The sequence below is a fragment of the Neopelma chrysocephalum genome, unplaced genomic scaffold, assembly GCF_003984885.1.
Source record: "Neopelma chrysocephalum unplaced genomic scaffold, ASM398488v2 Primary Assembly neopelma1_82, whole genome shotgun sequence".
NCBI lineage: Eukaryota > Metazoa > Chordata > Aves > Passeriformes > Pipridae > Neopelma > Neopelma chrysocephalum.
The window spans coordinates 2,619,451-2,633,850 of record NW_020897744.1 but is presented as its reverse complement, the minus strand read 5'-3'; the positions used below and the strand labels follow the sequence as shown (position 1 = coordinate 2,633,850).

At 58.7% G+C, this 14,400-nt stretch overlaps 2 protein-coding genes across 4 annotated transcripts in view; both read right to left on the bottom strand.

Moving 5' to 3' along the window:
* The window catches only part of SLC43A2 (solute carrier family 43 member 2), a 30,174-nt gene extending 26,332 nt beyond the window's left edge, over positions 1 to 3,842 (bottom strand). Inside the window, exons 1-2 of one of the 2 annotated variants that reach the window (XM_027691177.1) lie at positions 3,782 to 3,842; positions 1,932 to 2,126 (exon numbers count right to left, since the gene is read on the bottom strand). In XM_027691177.1, coding sequence (XP_027546978.1) covers positions 1,932 to 2,091 — 160 coding nt within the window. In that variant the 5' untranslated portion in view covers positions 2,092 to 2,126; positions 3,782 to 3,842. Of the gene's footprint in view, positions 1 to 1,931; positions 2,127 to 3,765 lie in introns of both variants that reach the window. The other variant, XM_027691176.1, reaches the window with a different exon arrangement.
* A 1,383-nt stretch (positions 3,843 to 5,225) lies between these two features.
* On the bottom strand, positions 5,226 to 14,141 carry SCARF1 (scavenger receptor class F member 1). Of its 2 annotated transcripts, XM_027691175.1 has the most exons (11): positions 13,787 to 14,141; positions 13,006 to 13,067; positions 12,582 to 12,683; positions 11,945 to 12,470; positions 11,278 to 11,496; positions 11,063 to 11,191; positions 10,883 to 10,986; positions 10,557 to 10,668; positions 10,356 to 10,480; positions 10,058 to 10,195; positions 5,226 to 9,707 (listed from the first exon to the last, which is right to left on the bottom strand). In XM_027691175.1, the coding sequence occupies exons 1-11, from the start codon at positions 13,879 to 13,881 to the stop codon at positions 8,701 to 8,703; spliced, it is 2,619 nt and encodes an 872-aa protein (XP_027546976.1). In that variant the 5' UTR covers positions 13,882 to 14,141; the 3' UTR covers positions 5,226 to 8,700. The 2 variants fall into 2 exon arrangements, with proteins under 2 accessions (XP_027546976.1, XP_027546975.1); XM_027691174.1 differs by having other exon boundaries at positions 11,945 to 12,683.
* Positions 14,142 to 14,400: the final 259 nt, after the last annotated feature.

The window sequence follows — 14,400 nt, the reverse complement described above, 5'->3', positions numbered from 1 at the left end:
GCCTGCTCTCCCCACACTTGGAGCCAGGACCCAACCAAATTGTTACAATGAGGACAAAAACAGAGAAAGGAAAGTGAGTAAGCATGGATGAATGTGCTGCTCATCACAAGTGCAGCAGTGATGGCCAGATATTTGAGGACAAGGAGAACAATTTGACCACATAAATTTCTTTTCAGGGATTAGGTTCTCTTGCCTCAGAGCACAGGTTGGTCACTGGGAGGAAGCAATTACCCCCAGGGCAGAAATTTCACAGCAGTCCAAACATTTGCATCTTCCCTATGGTCTGTGGCATGGGCATTCCCATGAGGAGAGCCAGAAAAGCCACAGATTAGCAAATAGGGGTGAGAAGCCAAGGTGAATCTCAGAGATTTAGGACAAAGGCGGGTGAACTGAAAGCATGTAAAGAGCAGGAGGTAGGCCCCAAGTGAAGCTCTTGTCAGCAGAGCACATCTCAGGAAGCAGACAGGCAAATGCCTGCTCTCAGAGGCAGTCAGCATTTGCTTATCAGCTCTCATGTGCTTTATCTCGGTGGCAGAGAGTCTCCACCTGATGGGTTTAATGTGATCTCTTACACAGGCCTATGACAAAGTCTCCATGATCTGGAGAGCACAGCCTTGAACAGAAGCCCTACACAGCCTCAGCTGCTGAGGACTCTCCTCACAGTCTGGGATGCTACCGGAGACCTGAGTGACACACTTGGAAGCACCGCACTGTGAGCTGAGCACAGGATGGAGATCAAGCAGCCAAGCTACGGCTGGTAGAAGACTCAAACACATGTTTACCAGGTGCACCAGACCAGGCTCTACAGGACTTAGGCAGCCACCCTCAGGCACACAAAGCAGGAGAGATAACAAGCAGCTGATGAATGAGCAAAACCAAAGAACCATCACAGCCATTCACAGTCACTTTTTACTTGGACTTTGTTTCCCACACTTCAGGTTTCCCCCACTATTCTCAGCCATCACCCACTGCGGGTCCATGTACTTATTTCCAACTCTTTTTCTTCCCCTACTGCTTCCTCTTCCAGCCCCAAAGGGACTGATCCAGTCTGATCCACCACCACATATCTCTGGACAGAACCCAAACACCTCCTGCCTCTCTTCACTCTGCTCTTCCCTTCTCTGAACACATGCAAAACTTCAGTCAGTACAGCAGCTTCCAAATCCACACCACACCTTTACCCTCAGGCTCCTTTTAACCTCACTGTCCATCCTACCACACTGTGGGATTCCCCAGACCACAATTCTCCCCATGCCCAGGCTGGGGATATATATCTACCTCCAGGTTGTTTTTCCCAGGGTTATCCTTTCCACACCATGATTGCCTCTTCCCTTCCAGGCTGTGTCTGCAACATGGACAGTTACTTCCTCTGCCTGGGGCAGACAGTGAATCTCAAGCCCTCATAGAGACACAGCCTGGTTTGAGCACATCCTGGGTGCTTGAAGAGGAACAGAACATCAGTAGCATTTACTTCTGCAAATTATTCTTAACAGCAGCACTGGACTCCCCTAAATCTTATTGCCACTCACACTACTTTCCTCCCTACCACTAAGAACAAAGTATCTATATAGTTCCTTCTATAAACTCAGGACACCCTGCCCACCAATCATCATCCTCCAGAATCCATCCAGCCTTTCCCTGCAGAGGAAGAACTCATGGTCAAGTGGAAAAGGCCATCCAGAAAAGCTTTACTTAATCATTAAAGCTTCTTTTTCCAATCACTCTGCAGAGCAACAGCAACTATAGGCACATTGCACCATCACAAGAATGCCACTGGTTTTGGAAAAGAGCACACATCCCTTCCTTCTATCCCAGCACTGACACTGAGCTTGGCCCTGCTGCAGCCAGTTCCACACCATCCTAAACCAGGGAAATCACGCCAGCAAAGCTCAGTAGCAACCTATTCACGCAAGCCCCCAGAGCATCCTTACCTTGCCCATAGCACAGGTAGGAATAAAACCCTTCTGCCTTCAGCATGATGAGGAGGGACCCCCAGCCCAGCAGGACAGCAGAGAAGAGCAGGTTCTCGATGATGGCTGTGAATGCCATCCACCAGCGCCGGCGGTGGGCCGTGGCAAGTGTGGGGGCCATGGCTGCTTGGGGAGGTGGCCTCCTTCAGTCTCAACCTGCAGGGACCAGAACAACCTTCAGTGAGTCCACAGACATGGCACGTGCTGCTCAAAAAGTGTTAAAGGAGCAGGGTTTGACAGGAAACCTCTCCGAAGCACAAACGCAAACCTGCCCGCCGAGCGTCAGGCACTCGGGTGTAAAACTAGTTTTTGCAGGTACCAGCCTGCCAAGTGACCTGGAGGGATGGGGGAGCACAGGTGCCCTTGGAACAGCCCCTCCAGTGGACACTCTGCATGACACAGGAGCGCTCAAGGACTCTGTTCCACTTCCTGAGCAACAGGTATGAAAATGCAGCAAAGAGCAACTGCCCCGAGCCCAATCCCCCATCACCTGTACTGGGCAGGCAGCTCATTGGTAAGGCAGTGAAGAAACACGTGCCAGAGTGGGGGGTTTCAGCCAGCACCCCAATCTCCCTGCTGCCAGCAGGCAGAGGCTGGGACACAGCCCCACATCCCTAACAGTGGCTTTAAACTAGCCAACAGCTCTGCTCTGCCCCACACAGGGCACAGATCTGCTCTGGAATGTGAGTGAGGGTCCTAAACATGCAATTTATACCACCCATGGCTCATCAAGGAGTGCCTTTTGCTACCTGCCAGACCATCCAGCTGGGACACAGCTCACTGGCATCTCCAGCTTGCCCCACAGATGCTCTGGCCAGATTGACTGTCTCCACTTGTCCCAGTCCCTGGGTCCCATGGGAGCAAGCAGCAGATTTGGGAGCAGACCTGGCTGGCCAAGGGGCAGCTCTGGGGAGCAACCCTCGGGTCACAAGGCAGGTGACCATGTTAGAGAAGCTGAGGCTTTTCCCAGCCTGAGCACACCTCAATCTGGCACAATGGGGAAACCAGCTGGCCACACACCCAGCCAGGACAGCTTCCCAGGGTTTTCCATGGGGCACAGGCGCCAGCCCGAGGTGCTTTGGTGGGATGGGGGTCTGACCCAGCTCCCTGCAGTGGTGCCCCTTCCAGCTACAGAAACTGGCTCAAAGACCCCTGCCCTAAAAGCCAGTCTGCAGCCGTCCCCCCCATACCCACCCACCCACCCACGGCACAGGCCCCAGCACAGCCCACGACGCATTTCCTCCATCACCTCTCCTCCTCTTCCTCATCCCCGCACCCGCAGCCTCCTCCCCAGTCCCAGTCCCCTTCCCCAGCCCAGAGCCCCTCTCTGCGACAAGAGGTGCAGCCCTGCTCTCCCCCTACCAGCCGCCCCCAAAGCACACCCCATTTTCCCCAGCACACCCCACTCATGCTCTGCACCACCCCCGCGCCCCAGCTCCCCCAAACAGCCCCGCTGCATCCCGCTCCCCGCTTCCCATGCAGCCCCCCACCCGCCACCACCCGGCTCTCCCCATCCATCCCCTCTCCCTCCGCTGCCTGCCATGAATCCCCCCATGCACCCGCGGACCCCTATACACCCTATTACCCCCCAATCCCCCGCTCCTTCCCCGCAGCCTCCCCCCCAACGCACCCGCCGACCCCCTCCCGTGCAAACCCCTCCCCGCTCACACCCCACGCAAAAACCTCCCCCGTGCAAACCCCACCCCGCGCGCCCCCCTGCGAGGCCTCGGCGCGCCCCGGTGCTTCCCCCCTGGAGCCCCCCGCTCCCTGACAGCCCCCCCTCGCCTCCCCGTACCCCCGAGCCCGCTCACCGCCGGTGCCGCGCCCGCTCCGCTCCGCGCCGGTCCCGCCCGGGCTTTTTATCCCTCCTCCGAGGCAAAAACAGGCGCCGCCGCTGATTGGCCGCCGCCCCGGCCAATGGCGGCGCGCGCCGGTGCCGCTGGGGCACGTGCCGGCTCGCGCGCCCCCCCTCCCGGGACCCCCGGGATACCCGGGACCCCCCCGGGATCCACCCGGGATCCATCGATATCTGCCCCCGGTACCCCCCGGGAACCCCCCCGGGATCCCCGGGACCCCCAGGATACACTCGGGATCCTCTGATATCTGCCCCCGGGAACCCCACCGGGATCCCCGGGATTCACCCGGGACCCCATGATAACGCCCCCCGGGACCCCCAGGGATTCCCCTGGTACCCCCTGATATCTCCCCCCGATACTCCCCCCTCGGTACCTCCTGATACCCCCCACCCCGTACCTCCCTGGTGCCCCTCCTCCCCCGATACCCACCGATATCTCCCCCTGATACCCCTCGGGATCCCCCTGGTACCCCCGCCCGGTGCCCCCCACCCGGTATCCAGGTACCCTCCCCGATATCCCCCTCCTCCCGTATCCCCCAGGTCCCCTTGCCCGGTACCCCCGCCCCGGGCCGCACCTGGTCTCTCCCGGGACGGCCACACGCCCCCGGGACACAACACCCGCTGTGCGGGGCGGGCACGGGACACACCGGGGGGGACACACACGGACCCTCCGCGGGGACCGTGACACGCACGGGCACCGCCGCCTTCCAGGGAAAAGGGAGAGAAGCGGGACGGCGGCGGTGGGGAGGTGATGCGGGATGAGCCCCGCCGGCCGCTGCCCCGCCCGGCCCCGCGGGGTTCGGTGCCGGTCTCCGCCGGCCCCGGGCGGCAGCCGGAGGAGCCGCAGCGCGCTTGCTGTGCAACAGCAGAGCGGCTCTTGCTCGCACAGCCCGGCCGGGCACACGGAGCCGTGTCGGTAACAGCTTCTGTGCTGTTGCTCCTCTGCCGCGGTTACAGGCACCGGATCCATCCTGTGAACCCACCTGTCCTGCAAATCCCACCTGTCCTGCTCCCTTGATCAAAGAGAGAGCAAAGAAGCTGCTCTTCCCTCGTTAAAAGGCCGGTTTGGGAGCAGGCACCCAGTCAGCTCGTTCACAGAACCACAGAACAGTTTGGATTGGAAGGAACCTAAAAGATCATCTAGTTCCAGCCCACTGTCATGGGCAGGGACACCTTCCACTAGCCCAGGTTGCTCCAAGCCCCATCCAACCTGGCCTTGGACACTTTCAGGGATGGGGCGGCCACAGCTTCTCTGGGCAACCTGTGCCAGGGCCTCACCACCCTCACTGGGAAGAATTTCTTCACAATATCTAATCTAACCCTGCCCTCTAGCAGTGGGAAGGCATTCATTCCCCCTTATTCTGTCAAAGTCCCTCTTGAGCTCCCTTGGTGTCCCTTCACACGCTAGAAGGTGCTATAAAGTCTCCCTGGAGTCTCTTCTCCAGGCTGAACACCCCCAGCTCTCTCAGCCTGTCTCCATAGCAGAGGTGCTCCAGCCTCTGATCCTCTTCGTGGCCTCCTTTGGACTTGCTCCAATAGATGCATGTCCTTCTTATTTTGGGCTCCTCACAGCTGGACAGAGCACTCCAGGTGGGGCCTCAGGAGGGCAGAGGAGAGGGGGAGAATCCCCTCCCTGGACCTGCTGGTCACACTGCTGGGGATGCAGCCCAATTTCATTAAATAAAAGTAAAATCATCACCAGCCACAAGAGCAGCTTCACACTCAAGCTCACCAGAGCTCTGCTCTCTTTTTCTATTAAATTTATTTTCACAGCATCTTTCTGTGGAATTTCTAGTCCTGTCATAAGCCCAGCCCTCATTAGTGAAGTCCTGGGCCAGAGGAGGTGTCCATGTATCCCTAGAATCATTACAGGGAATATTTTCTCAGCCAAAGGAGATGAAAATAGCGCTTGGGGCAGGTAAACAGCCCAGAGGAAGCAGAGGGACGTGTACCCACCACGGCACCCCTGTGAAAGGGGCGGGCTGGGGTGGGTGGGAAGAGGAAACTCCTCAGCCTTGGCTGTGGGAGAAGGGTCAAATGCTTCAACAGCTGGAAAGTGGATTTAAGCCAATGCAAACAAACAAACAAAAGCCCAAAGAAAACAAGGCAGCCTGGATCAGTGCCATGTGTTTAGCAGAGGTAGAGGAAGGCTGAGACAGCACGAGACCCTGGGAGACTTGAGCACCCAGACCTGGTTGCTGTGTCCAAGAAACACAAACTGCGATAGGAGGGAGCACGAGGAGGCCTCAGAGGCTGTTTGGGGACACGGGAACCCTTTGCCACAGTGAGAGCATGGAAGGGGCTCGGGTGTCCTATCCTAGAAGGAGAAAAGAAGCTATCAGGTGATTCATGATCAGCTATAAATACCCCCGGGACTAAGTAAACAGCATGGGGAGAAAAAAAATAAAGTGGAGCTGAAGAACAGTACTGACACAGAGACACATTTATAGAAACTGGCCAGGAATGAGCTCAGGCTGGAAGGGAGGTGACAGCTCCTGCTCTGATGGAGCCACTGGAATAAATGACGTGATCCTCTTCAGATGCTTGGGAAGTTTGGGAATGGAGACAACAAGGCTGCAGGTTAAGGGACAGACCCCCGTGGCCATGAGGTGCAGCTCGAGCCTCTGTTCCTACCTGTGAGCCAAGAGCTGCCCCAGCAGAGCACAGACACCTCTCTGCTTACAGACAGGACCTGCACACGGATCGCTTCCCACTGTCTGGCTTAAAACCACTGCAGCAGGATTTGGAAAGTCAGAGATCCAGCACGGGAAGACATCAAACCCTCCCTCACCCGCCCGCTCTGCAGGTCTCCCGCATCCAGGATTAAAACCATGGCAAAGCCTGATTGGAAGCATCCCCAGCAAGAAGACACCAGCGCAGCCACGCTGCCGGTGTGTGCATGGGCAGCCACACGCTGGAAATCCGCAGCTCGTTTCCCTTGCACCGCCCAGAGAGGGTGAAGATGCTTCATCTTCAAGCCGGGGAAACATCCTGCCTCGGGCTCAGCCCGTGAACACGAGAGGTTCTCGCAGCAGCAGCGTTCTCTCCTTTCAGCGGCAGGAAGGCTGTCAGGCTGCTGTCAGCTATTTACATGCTGTACCCGGGGCAAACCAGCTCACGTGACGTTCACTTCTGGCACAACACTGCTCAGCTCACAGGCTGAAAATATCCACCCGATTAGGGAAAAAAATGGCTGCTTATAAATCAAACGTGGGACTGTCCCTGCCTCTGTAATAAAACTGTCAAAACAAAAAACAGCCTGTGCAGAGCAGAGGTCTGGCCAGGCTGCTGCTCCGGTCCTGCCAGGATGAGCAAATATTTTTACTTGTATACCGGATATTTGGTGTTATAATCGTGGCAGTGGGTGCTTCCACTGCAGGAAAGGGTGCTTCATGAGGGCTGCAAAATTGGAAGCCTCCCAGCCAAAATCAGGACTGTGGGGATTCGGTGCTTTGCACTGTGGAGAAGCACCCACGAAAAGCAAAAGGGTAAAAGCAAAACCTACCGTGTTTTCTGAAACACCCCAAACCCTGAACCTCAGCTGAGCAGTGCCAGATCAGAAGGAGACCACATGTGAGGTTCAGGCTGCAGTGTAGGTGCTCTGGATGCTCACAGCCCGCTCACATTCCCCCTGCACCCCTGTCTCCAGCTCTGTGGAGAACTCGACTCACTGAGTGAGAGTTCAGAATTCAGCAGAACCAGAACATGTAAAAAAACCCACCAAAACCCCAAAAGCCTAAGGCTGCCAACTGTTCCCACACTTTGGAGAATATTCCTGGCCATGTCTTTGATTCAGAGGGTGGTTGGGAAACCCATCTCCTGAAGGGGTTTGGTAACATTTAATTTTCACTCCAAGGCTTTGACGCCACGCGAAATAACAGAAAAATATACAATAAACCTTCTACCACTTAGATACATCTAAAACCAGATCAGGCTGCAAATCCTCTTTGACATCTCAACCGCCTTTACAGCAGGAATGAGGCGTGAGAGATGGCAGGAGCTTAGGGCACCCGTGGAAATCCTGTTTTCCGTGCAACTTTCATCCTTATCAGGACCAGCACGGCGCCAGGTGCACAGGGTTGATGGGCACTGCCCAGCTGCCACGTTTGCTCTTGCACAACTGCAGCCTGGTATTGCGTGCAGTTTAAAAGGCTGTGGCTACACCCCATGCCGTGCCACAAGCCTTTCCATGAGCTACACAAGTACGTAGAAGCAAAGGCAGCCAGGGCTGCCACAGAAGCCACACAGATAAACCCCTGCAGACCCAGATACCCTTTGAGATAAGCAGTTAAAATTAATTTTCTCTGAAGCTGCTCGTGACAGCCCATCATCTCTCCTCAGCCCAGCTCCACAAAATAATCCCCTTCAGTGAGAAGCACCTTTACAGCAGGAGGCTTCGAGCAGCATCACTGGAATTGGGACAGGGAAAAGCGAAAGCTGATGGGGTGAAACTCTTTCTCGCCTGTGCATTTCCCAGCTGAGCCTCCAGCAGCCCTGCTCCTGTTTAAGAGGATGTATGTCCCCAGGCCCACTGCCGACAGGGACTTGAAGGTGTCATCATCACATCCAGAGCATCGCTGTGCCCCCAGACTTTGCAGACACAGATGTGGCAGGTAGGGCAGGGGAGAGCAGGAAAGCAGCTCTGAAGCACCACAATTCCACAGGCTGCCACCGCTGTGGCTCTTGGCATCACCCATCTCAGCGGCTGTGCCAGCCAGTGAGGGTCCAGTAACACAACACAGAGGGAAGAGAGGGGGTCAGGGAAAGGCTCGATGCTTCTCCAGTTCACAGCTTGGAGTGGGATCTCAGCTCCCCCCAAGATGGGGTTGGAGGCATCCCCTGGGCTCCCACTGTCCCAGCCCGGGCAGTGGTGGCTCAGGTGGCTGCAGGGGTGGCTGGCAGCTCCTTGCCAGGGCTGGAGGGCGAGTTGGCACCACTGTTGGTCACATTCTCATATTTGGGTTCTTCCTCCATGGCAGCCTGTCCCTTTGTTTCGAGGCTGACAACTAACTCAGGGCTTTTGCCCCTCTCAGTGGCACCCACAGCTTCGCTGGCCCCATCCTGGGCTCCGGTGCTTTTTGATGAGAGAGCTGCAAGGAGGAGGGACAGTCTCTTTGCAGGGGGATGCTGGTGCTTGCTGGGGGATGGCTCGGCAGGAGCCCCTGGGACACTCTCCCTCTGCTTGCAGCTGTTCACCGAGTCTCTGCGCTGCGCCAGGGCCCGGCGGGGTGGTTTCTGGATGGCCTCCATGCTCCTCCTCACCTTGGGCTCCTCCTTGGCAGCCCACTTGCCCCTCTGTAAGCTGCCCAGACGCTTCAGCACAGCCTGGACCGGTCCCTCTCCACCTCCTTCTGCCTTGGGGTCCTGCCCAGCCGTTCCCACCATCATGTAGATGGTGGTGACATTGGGCTCTTTCCCCTTTGCCTCCCAGCTGCCAGATTTTGCAGCTGCTTCCAGTGCCTCCACTCTCTGGGCCACGTGCCTGGTGCTGGAGACCACCCTCCTGCGTCCCCCCGGGGTGGCCCGTGGCGATGGCCGGTGGCTTTCCTCCCCCTTGCTGAGGGGCTCGGGGTTCTCGTAGCAATCACTGGCTGGTCGCTCACTCTGGGGTTCCACTGCCACATCCCCTGGTGTTTGGGTCAGCTTGGATGGGCCCCATGGGGTCTTGGGCTTCCGACTGGGGCTGGGGGTCTCCACTGCCCCAAATTTTGTCCCCTCGGCAAAGGACACGGAGGGTCGCTTGGCCTTGGCGATGCTGGAGGTGCGAGGGATGGCAAAGGGCTGGGACACATCCTCAGAGTCGAAGGCGGATGGGTCCGGGAGCACCTCACCAGGGGGGGATGCCCCATCCTGCAGCTCAGCCCCCCCCAGCAGCGGGATGCCTGTGGGAGAAGGCGACAAGAGTTACGGCTGCCCAGACAGAGCTACTGCCCTGCCCAGGGACACACTCGGGGACACTGGGACAGGGGCAACAGGATTGTCCCTGGGATCGTTTCCCAGGGAGGAGGTTGTGAAATGGGACTGCCCACGCTGGGCATGTTCTGCCAAATGAGGTCAAGCACAGCCCCGGTGTGTCCCTGCAGACAGGAAAACAAGGGCATGGAAATAAACACTGTCTGGGCCCAGCACCCATCCCTGGGACAGCCAAGGTTGGTAGCGGGGCAGGATTGACCCTGGCAGCCTGGATAGGCTGCAAGTGGCTAGGGAGAGGAGGAGCAACCACGGATGTCACCTTCTCTGGGAGGGACAGAGTACTCGGGTCCCTCGTTGTCGGTGTCGAAGGAGGAGAAGGAGCTTTCTGACACCCACGCAGCTGATGGCGACTCAATGAAGCTGGGGTTGAAGGGGATTTCCGTGTCGTGGTGGGAAACTGAGAAGGAGAAGACACCCAGCTGAGCTTGGGCACCCCAGGGTGCTCAGGGCGGGGGTGGGAGAGGAGTTGGAAGCTTCCCTCCAAATGGTGACACTGCAGAGATCACGGGGTGGGGGTGACCCTCTGGAAGTGCTGTTGACAGCTCTGCTTTTTTTACCTGTGACTTTGGGGAGTTTAGAGCTTCCCAGGTTGAAGCAGGGCATCATAGCACTGAGGTTCGCCAGCACCCCCTGCACATGGTGCTTCATCCTGGCCACGACATCGTCATCCGGCACAGCCGCCCTGCATAGCAGAGATGGACATCAAGGGACACAGGAGATGGGCTTTGTGTCAAAGATTGCAAAATATGAAAAAATACCTGTCTCTAGCATCTGCTGGGCTGGCTCCACAGCAACAGCAGGCAACACAGAGCAGCAGCAGCAGGAGAGGGACAAGGATGGCAGCTGCAAGGGCTCCGTGGTCCTTCAAACCTGTGTGGAGAGCATGGGTTGAGCGTGGAATGCCCTGTGGTTGTGAAGCCCAGAGAACTGCCCTGCATGGAGAATGCAGGAGCTGGCAACTCATGGTAGGGCCAGGAAGCACCAGCTAGGACCAGGCTTCATCCCAGCCTCCCAGCACCTTCCCCAGAGAGGATGGGACTGTCCCTTGCCCAGTGCCGAGTAGTAAATCTGAGGTTGCTCTTACTCAGCACACAGTCACCCTGCACAGGGTCACAGGTCCCCCGGGAGCACTGGCAGGGCTCAGAACAATTCACTCCAAAATATCCCTCTGGACAGGTGTCATTGCAGCTGGAAGAGAGAGGAAAGGAGGGAAATGGAGGGAGGCCTCAGCCCTGCCCTGCTCCCAGAATTATCCTGGCATTACCTGTCTCCCCAGTAGCCTGCCTGGCAGATGCAAACTCCTGTCACAGGATCACAGCTCCCTGCAACACACTCGGGGCAGAGGAGCTGGCACCCATCGCCGAAGGTGCCTGTGGGGCAAGAGCTGTTGCAGCTGCCAAGACAGAGAGCGAAGCATCAGCCGGCTGCACCCCAGAGCAGGGACCCCCCTGAGGACCAGCAACCCCATCCTGGGCATACCTGGGTCCTGTCCAGCCGGGATCACAGCGCAGGCAGGACCCAGTCTCGGGGTCACAGGGCTCCCCACGCTGGCAGCGGGGACATGGCTGGAGGCAGTTCTCGCCATGGAATCCGGGAGCACAGGGATCCTTGCAGAGAGTCCCATTCCAGCCGGGCTGGCAGGCCAGGCAGAAACCATCCACGGGCGAGCAGGGCTGGCTGCGCTTGCAGCTCCCACAGCTGCATGGGCAGAGGGGCAGTGAGGTCCTGACACCCACCCCTGGCCCCTAAAAAAGCAGGTTTCACCCCATACCACCACTGAGCATCAGTTTGGACCACAGGAAAATACTGTGTAGTGCCCAGCACTTTGTAGTAGCAAGAAGACAGGAGGAGATCAAAATCACAGAATATTCTGGTTAGAAGAGATGGGGAGATGCTGTTTTATCGCCCTGGGGAGCAGGACTCAGGACAATGTGATTTTAGGGTGACACCAGTGCTTTCTGCTGGCATTAGTGAGATGTTTCTTTTGGGACAACTGCTGATGCTGTATCCAACCAGGGACGCTTAAATCCCACAGGATGGGTCTCCCTGACCAGACAAAGGGACAGACACCACCGTGATGACTTCCCCCAAGGTGTGACTGCCACCCGGGGCTACTCACTGGATCCCCCTGCTGCCCCCAGCTCACCTGTGCACGCACTGAGACCCGTATTTCCCCGCCGGACAGGGCTCCCGGCAGCTCCTGCCCTGGTAGCCGGGGTCGCAGGTGCAGTGGCCGGTGAGGGGGCTGCAGGAGCCGTGCACGCAGTCACAGCGCCGCTGGCACGCCGGCCCCCAAAACCCGGCCTTGCACTCGCAGTTCCCCGTCTCCTGGGTGCAGGGAGAGAGGTTGCAGGAGCACCTGAAGCTGCACCTCCTGCCCCACCAGCCCGGCAGGCAGCGGCAGAGGCCGGTCAGAGGGTCGCAGTGGGAGCTGGCGAGGTTGCACTGACATTGCTTCTTGCAGTTGGGTGCCCACCAGCCCGGCTCGCAGCGGCAGGCGCCCGTCAGGGGGTCGCAGCGGCCGTGGGAGCCACACTGGCAGGGGAACTGGCAGACCTGTCCCCAGTGGTTGGGGTCGCAGGTGCAGCGCCCGCTCACCGGGTCGCAGCGCCCGTTGGGGTGGCACGGGCAGCTCTGTTTGCAGTCGGGGCCCCAGTACTGCTCGGGGCAGCCTGTGGGGGGAAGGAGACAGTGAGGAATGGGGGCAAGTCCTGCAGCCCCCGGGAGCAACCAGGTTGGCAAAGGCAACGGTGGGATCGGCTGAGCCCTGTGGGAACACTCACGGGAACTGCAGTCTGCTCCGAAGAAGCCGGGTTTGCAGCGGCAGACCCCGGGTTTCACACACACCTCGTCCTCCCCACAGGCGTCCTTCCCCTCGCACAGTGCTGTCATGGCAGGGCAGAAACATCAGCACACAATGGCCCCCTGGGCTCACACCCCTCTGCCAGACCACTTGCCACCCACTGCTGCAGAGACAGACTTCCCAGGGAATCCGCCATCCTGCTTCCTGCTCCATCCCTCCACCTGAGCCACAGCACCATCAGCAGCTTGCTCAGCGGGCATTTGGGGGTCCCCATGGCACAGCACCCCACCACTGTCCCTTGAGCAGAGCTGCAGGGCTTCCCCCCCAACACCCAGCACTGTGGAGGAGCCACCTGGAAAAGAAAAGGGACTGAGTGTCCGACTTCGTCATCATCCAACACTCACCAACTGTGCACTCCCGCCCGTCCTGCTTCCAGCCAGGGCAGCACTCCAGGCCGGTGGGGAGCCTGTGGGAGAGACCCGGCAGGTCTGTCAGCCAGGGTAGGGGGTGTCAGGGCCAGGGCAGGGGGTGCTGGGGCCAGGGCAGCTTTGCTTGTGGCTTCAGCCAAGGTGAAGCGATCGCTCGCCCCAGCGGTGGGACGGCAGCGCGGCCACAAGGACAACGCTCCGGAAGGAAACCAGCAAAATAGAAGGAAATTTCGGAGCCTGCAGCCTGAGTGGGCGGTGGGGCTGGCCTGCCCAAACTGCCGGGAATGCTGCTATGGAGCCCGTGACGGGTCCCCAGTGCCCTGGGAACGGCTCAAAGCTTCACCAGCAACGCAGAAATAAGGCACCGAAACAAAGGCAGCAAAAGGTGCCGCCGCTGATGGGAGACCAATGGGAGAGGAAACACGGCAGCAAATTAGGGGACATCAGCTCCTAAAGCCCTTTGGGGTCTGCTACGCCAATGTTTCCCCACGATGAGTTTTGCCAAGGGTCCTGTATCACCCTAATGCCCTGTGTACTGGGGGTGAATGAGAAATAACCCCCGGAGAAGGGGTCTGGGTGCCCCAAGTGCCCCTGAGTGCCCCAACCATGCTCCCCAGCATCACTCCAGTCTCTGCACCCACATGATGCCAGGCTGCAGATCTCCGTCTGTGGAAGGACGGACGGACAACACACCTCTGGGGCTGCTGAGAAGCCCAGGAGATGGAGAGGCACAAGTGGGGACCCCCATGGCACCTACCTGCAGACGTTCCTGCCATCGGGGTCAAGCTCCTGGGCAGAACTGTGCACCCACAGCCACAGCTGGAGGCAGAGGATGGGCCGGGCACTCCCCATCACCACCAGGGCCCAAGTCCTGGTGGCTCCCCAGCCCCACGCTGGCGTCCGTCTGTCCCGTCCCTCCCGTGGTGCGGCCTCTTCCTCCCTCCAGCCTTGGGTTTCTTCCTGAGGAAACGCGGGAGGAGTCACCCCAATCCAGACGTCAGGAGTACGGCAGGGAGGGGAGCAGGGAATGCCACTACAGGGCTATTTTCGGCCCTTGCTCCCACCCTGCCAGCAGCAATGGGCATCCAAGGGCTTGGCACAACCACGCGGGGGTTGGTACCTGCCTGAGCATCTCACCTGGCTCCCCCTGTGCCTCCCTCCATCACCCCCAAAGCTGTTTTAGCCAATGCCCCCCCAACCCACGCGGGGTGTCCGCTGCCTCCCCCTGCCCCGACCCCCATGAGCCACCCCACAGCACTGCCAACCCCTGGCAGGGCCTCAGAGGTGGGGTCCTCACGTCCCCCACTGCAACACAGCCTGACCTATGCTGGCCTTCGAAGGGCTGCTGGCCACTGTCCCACCTCGCCACGT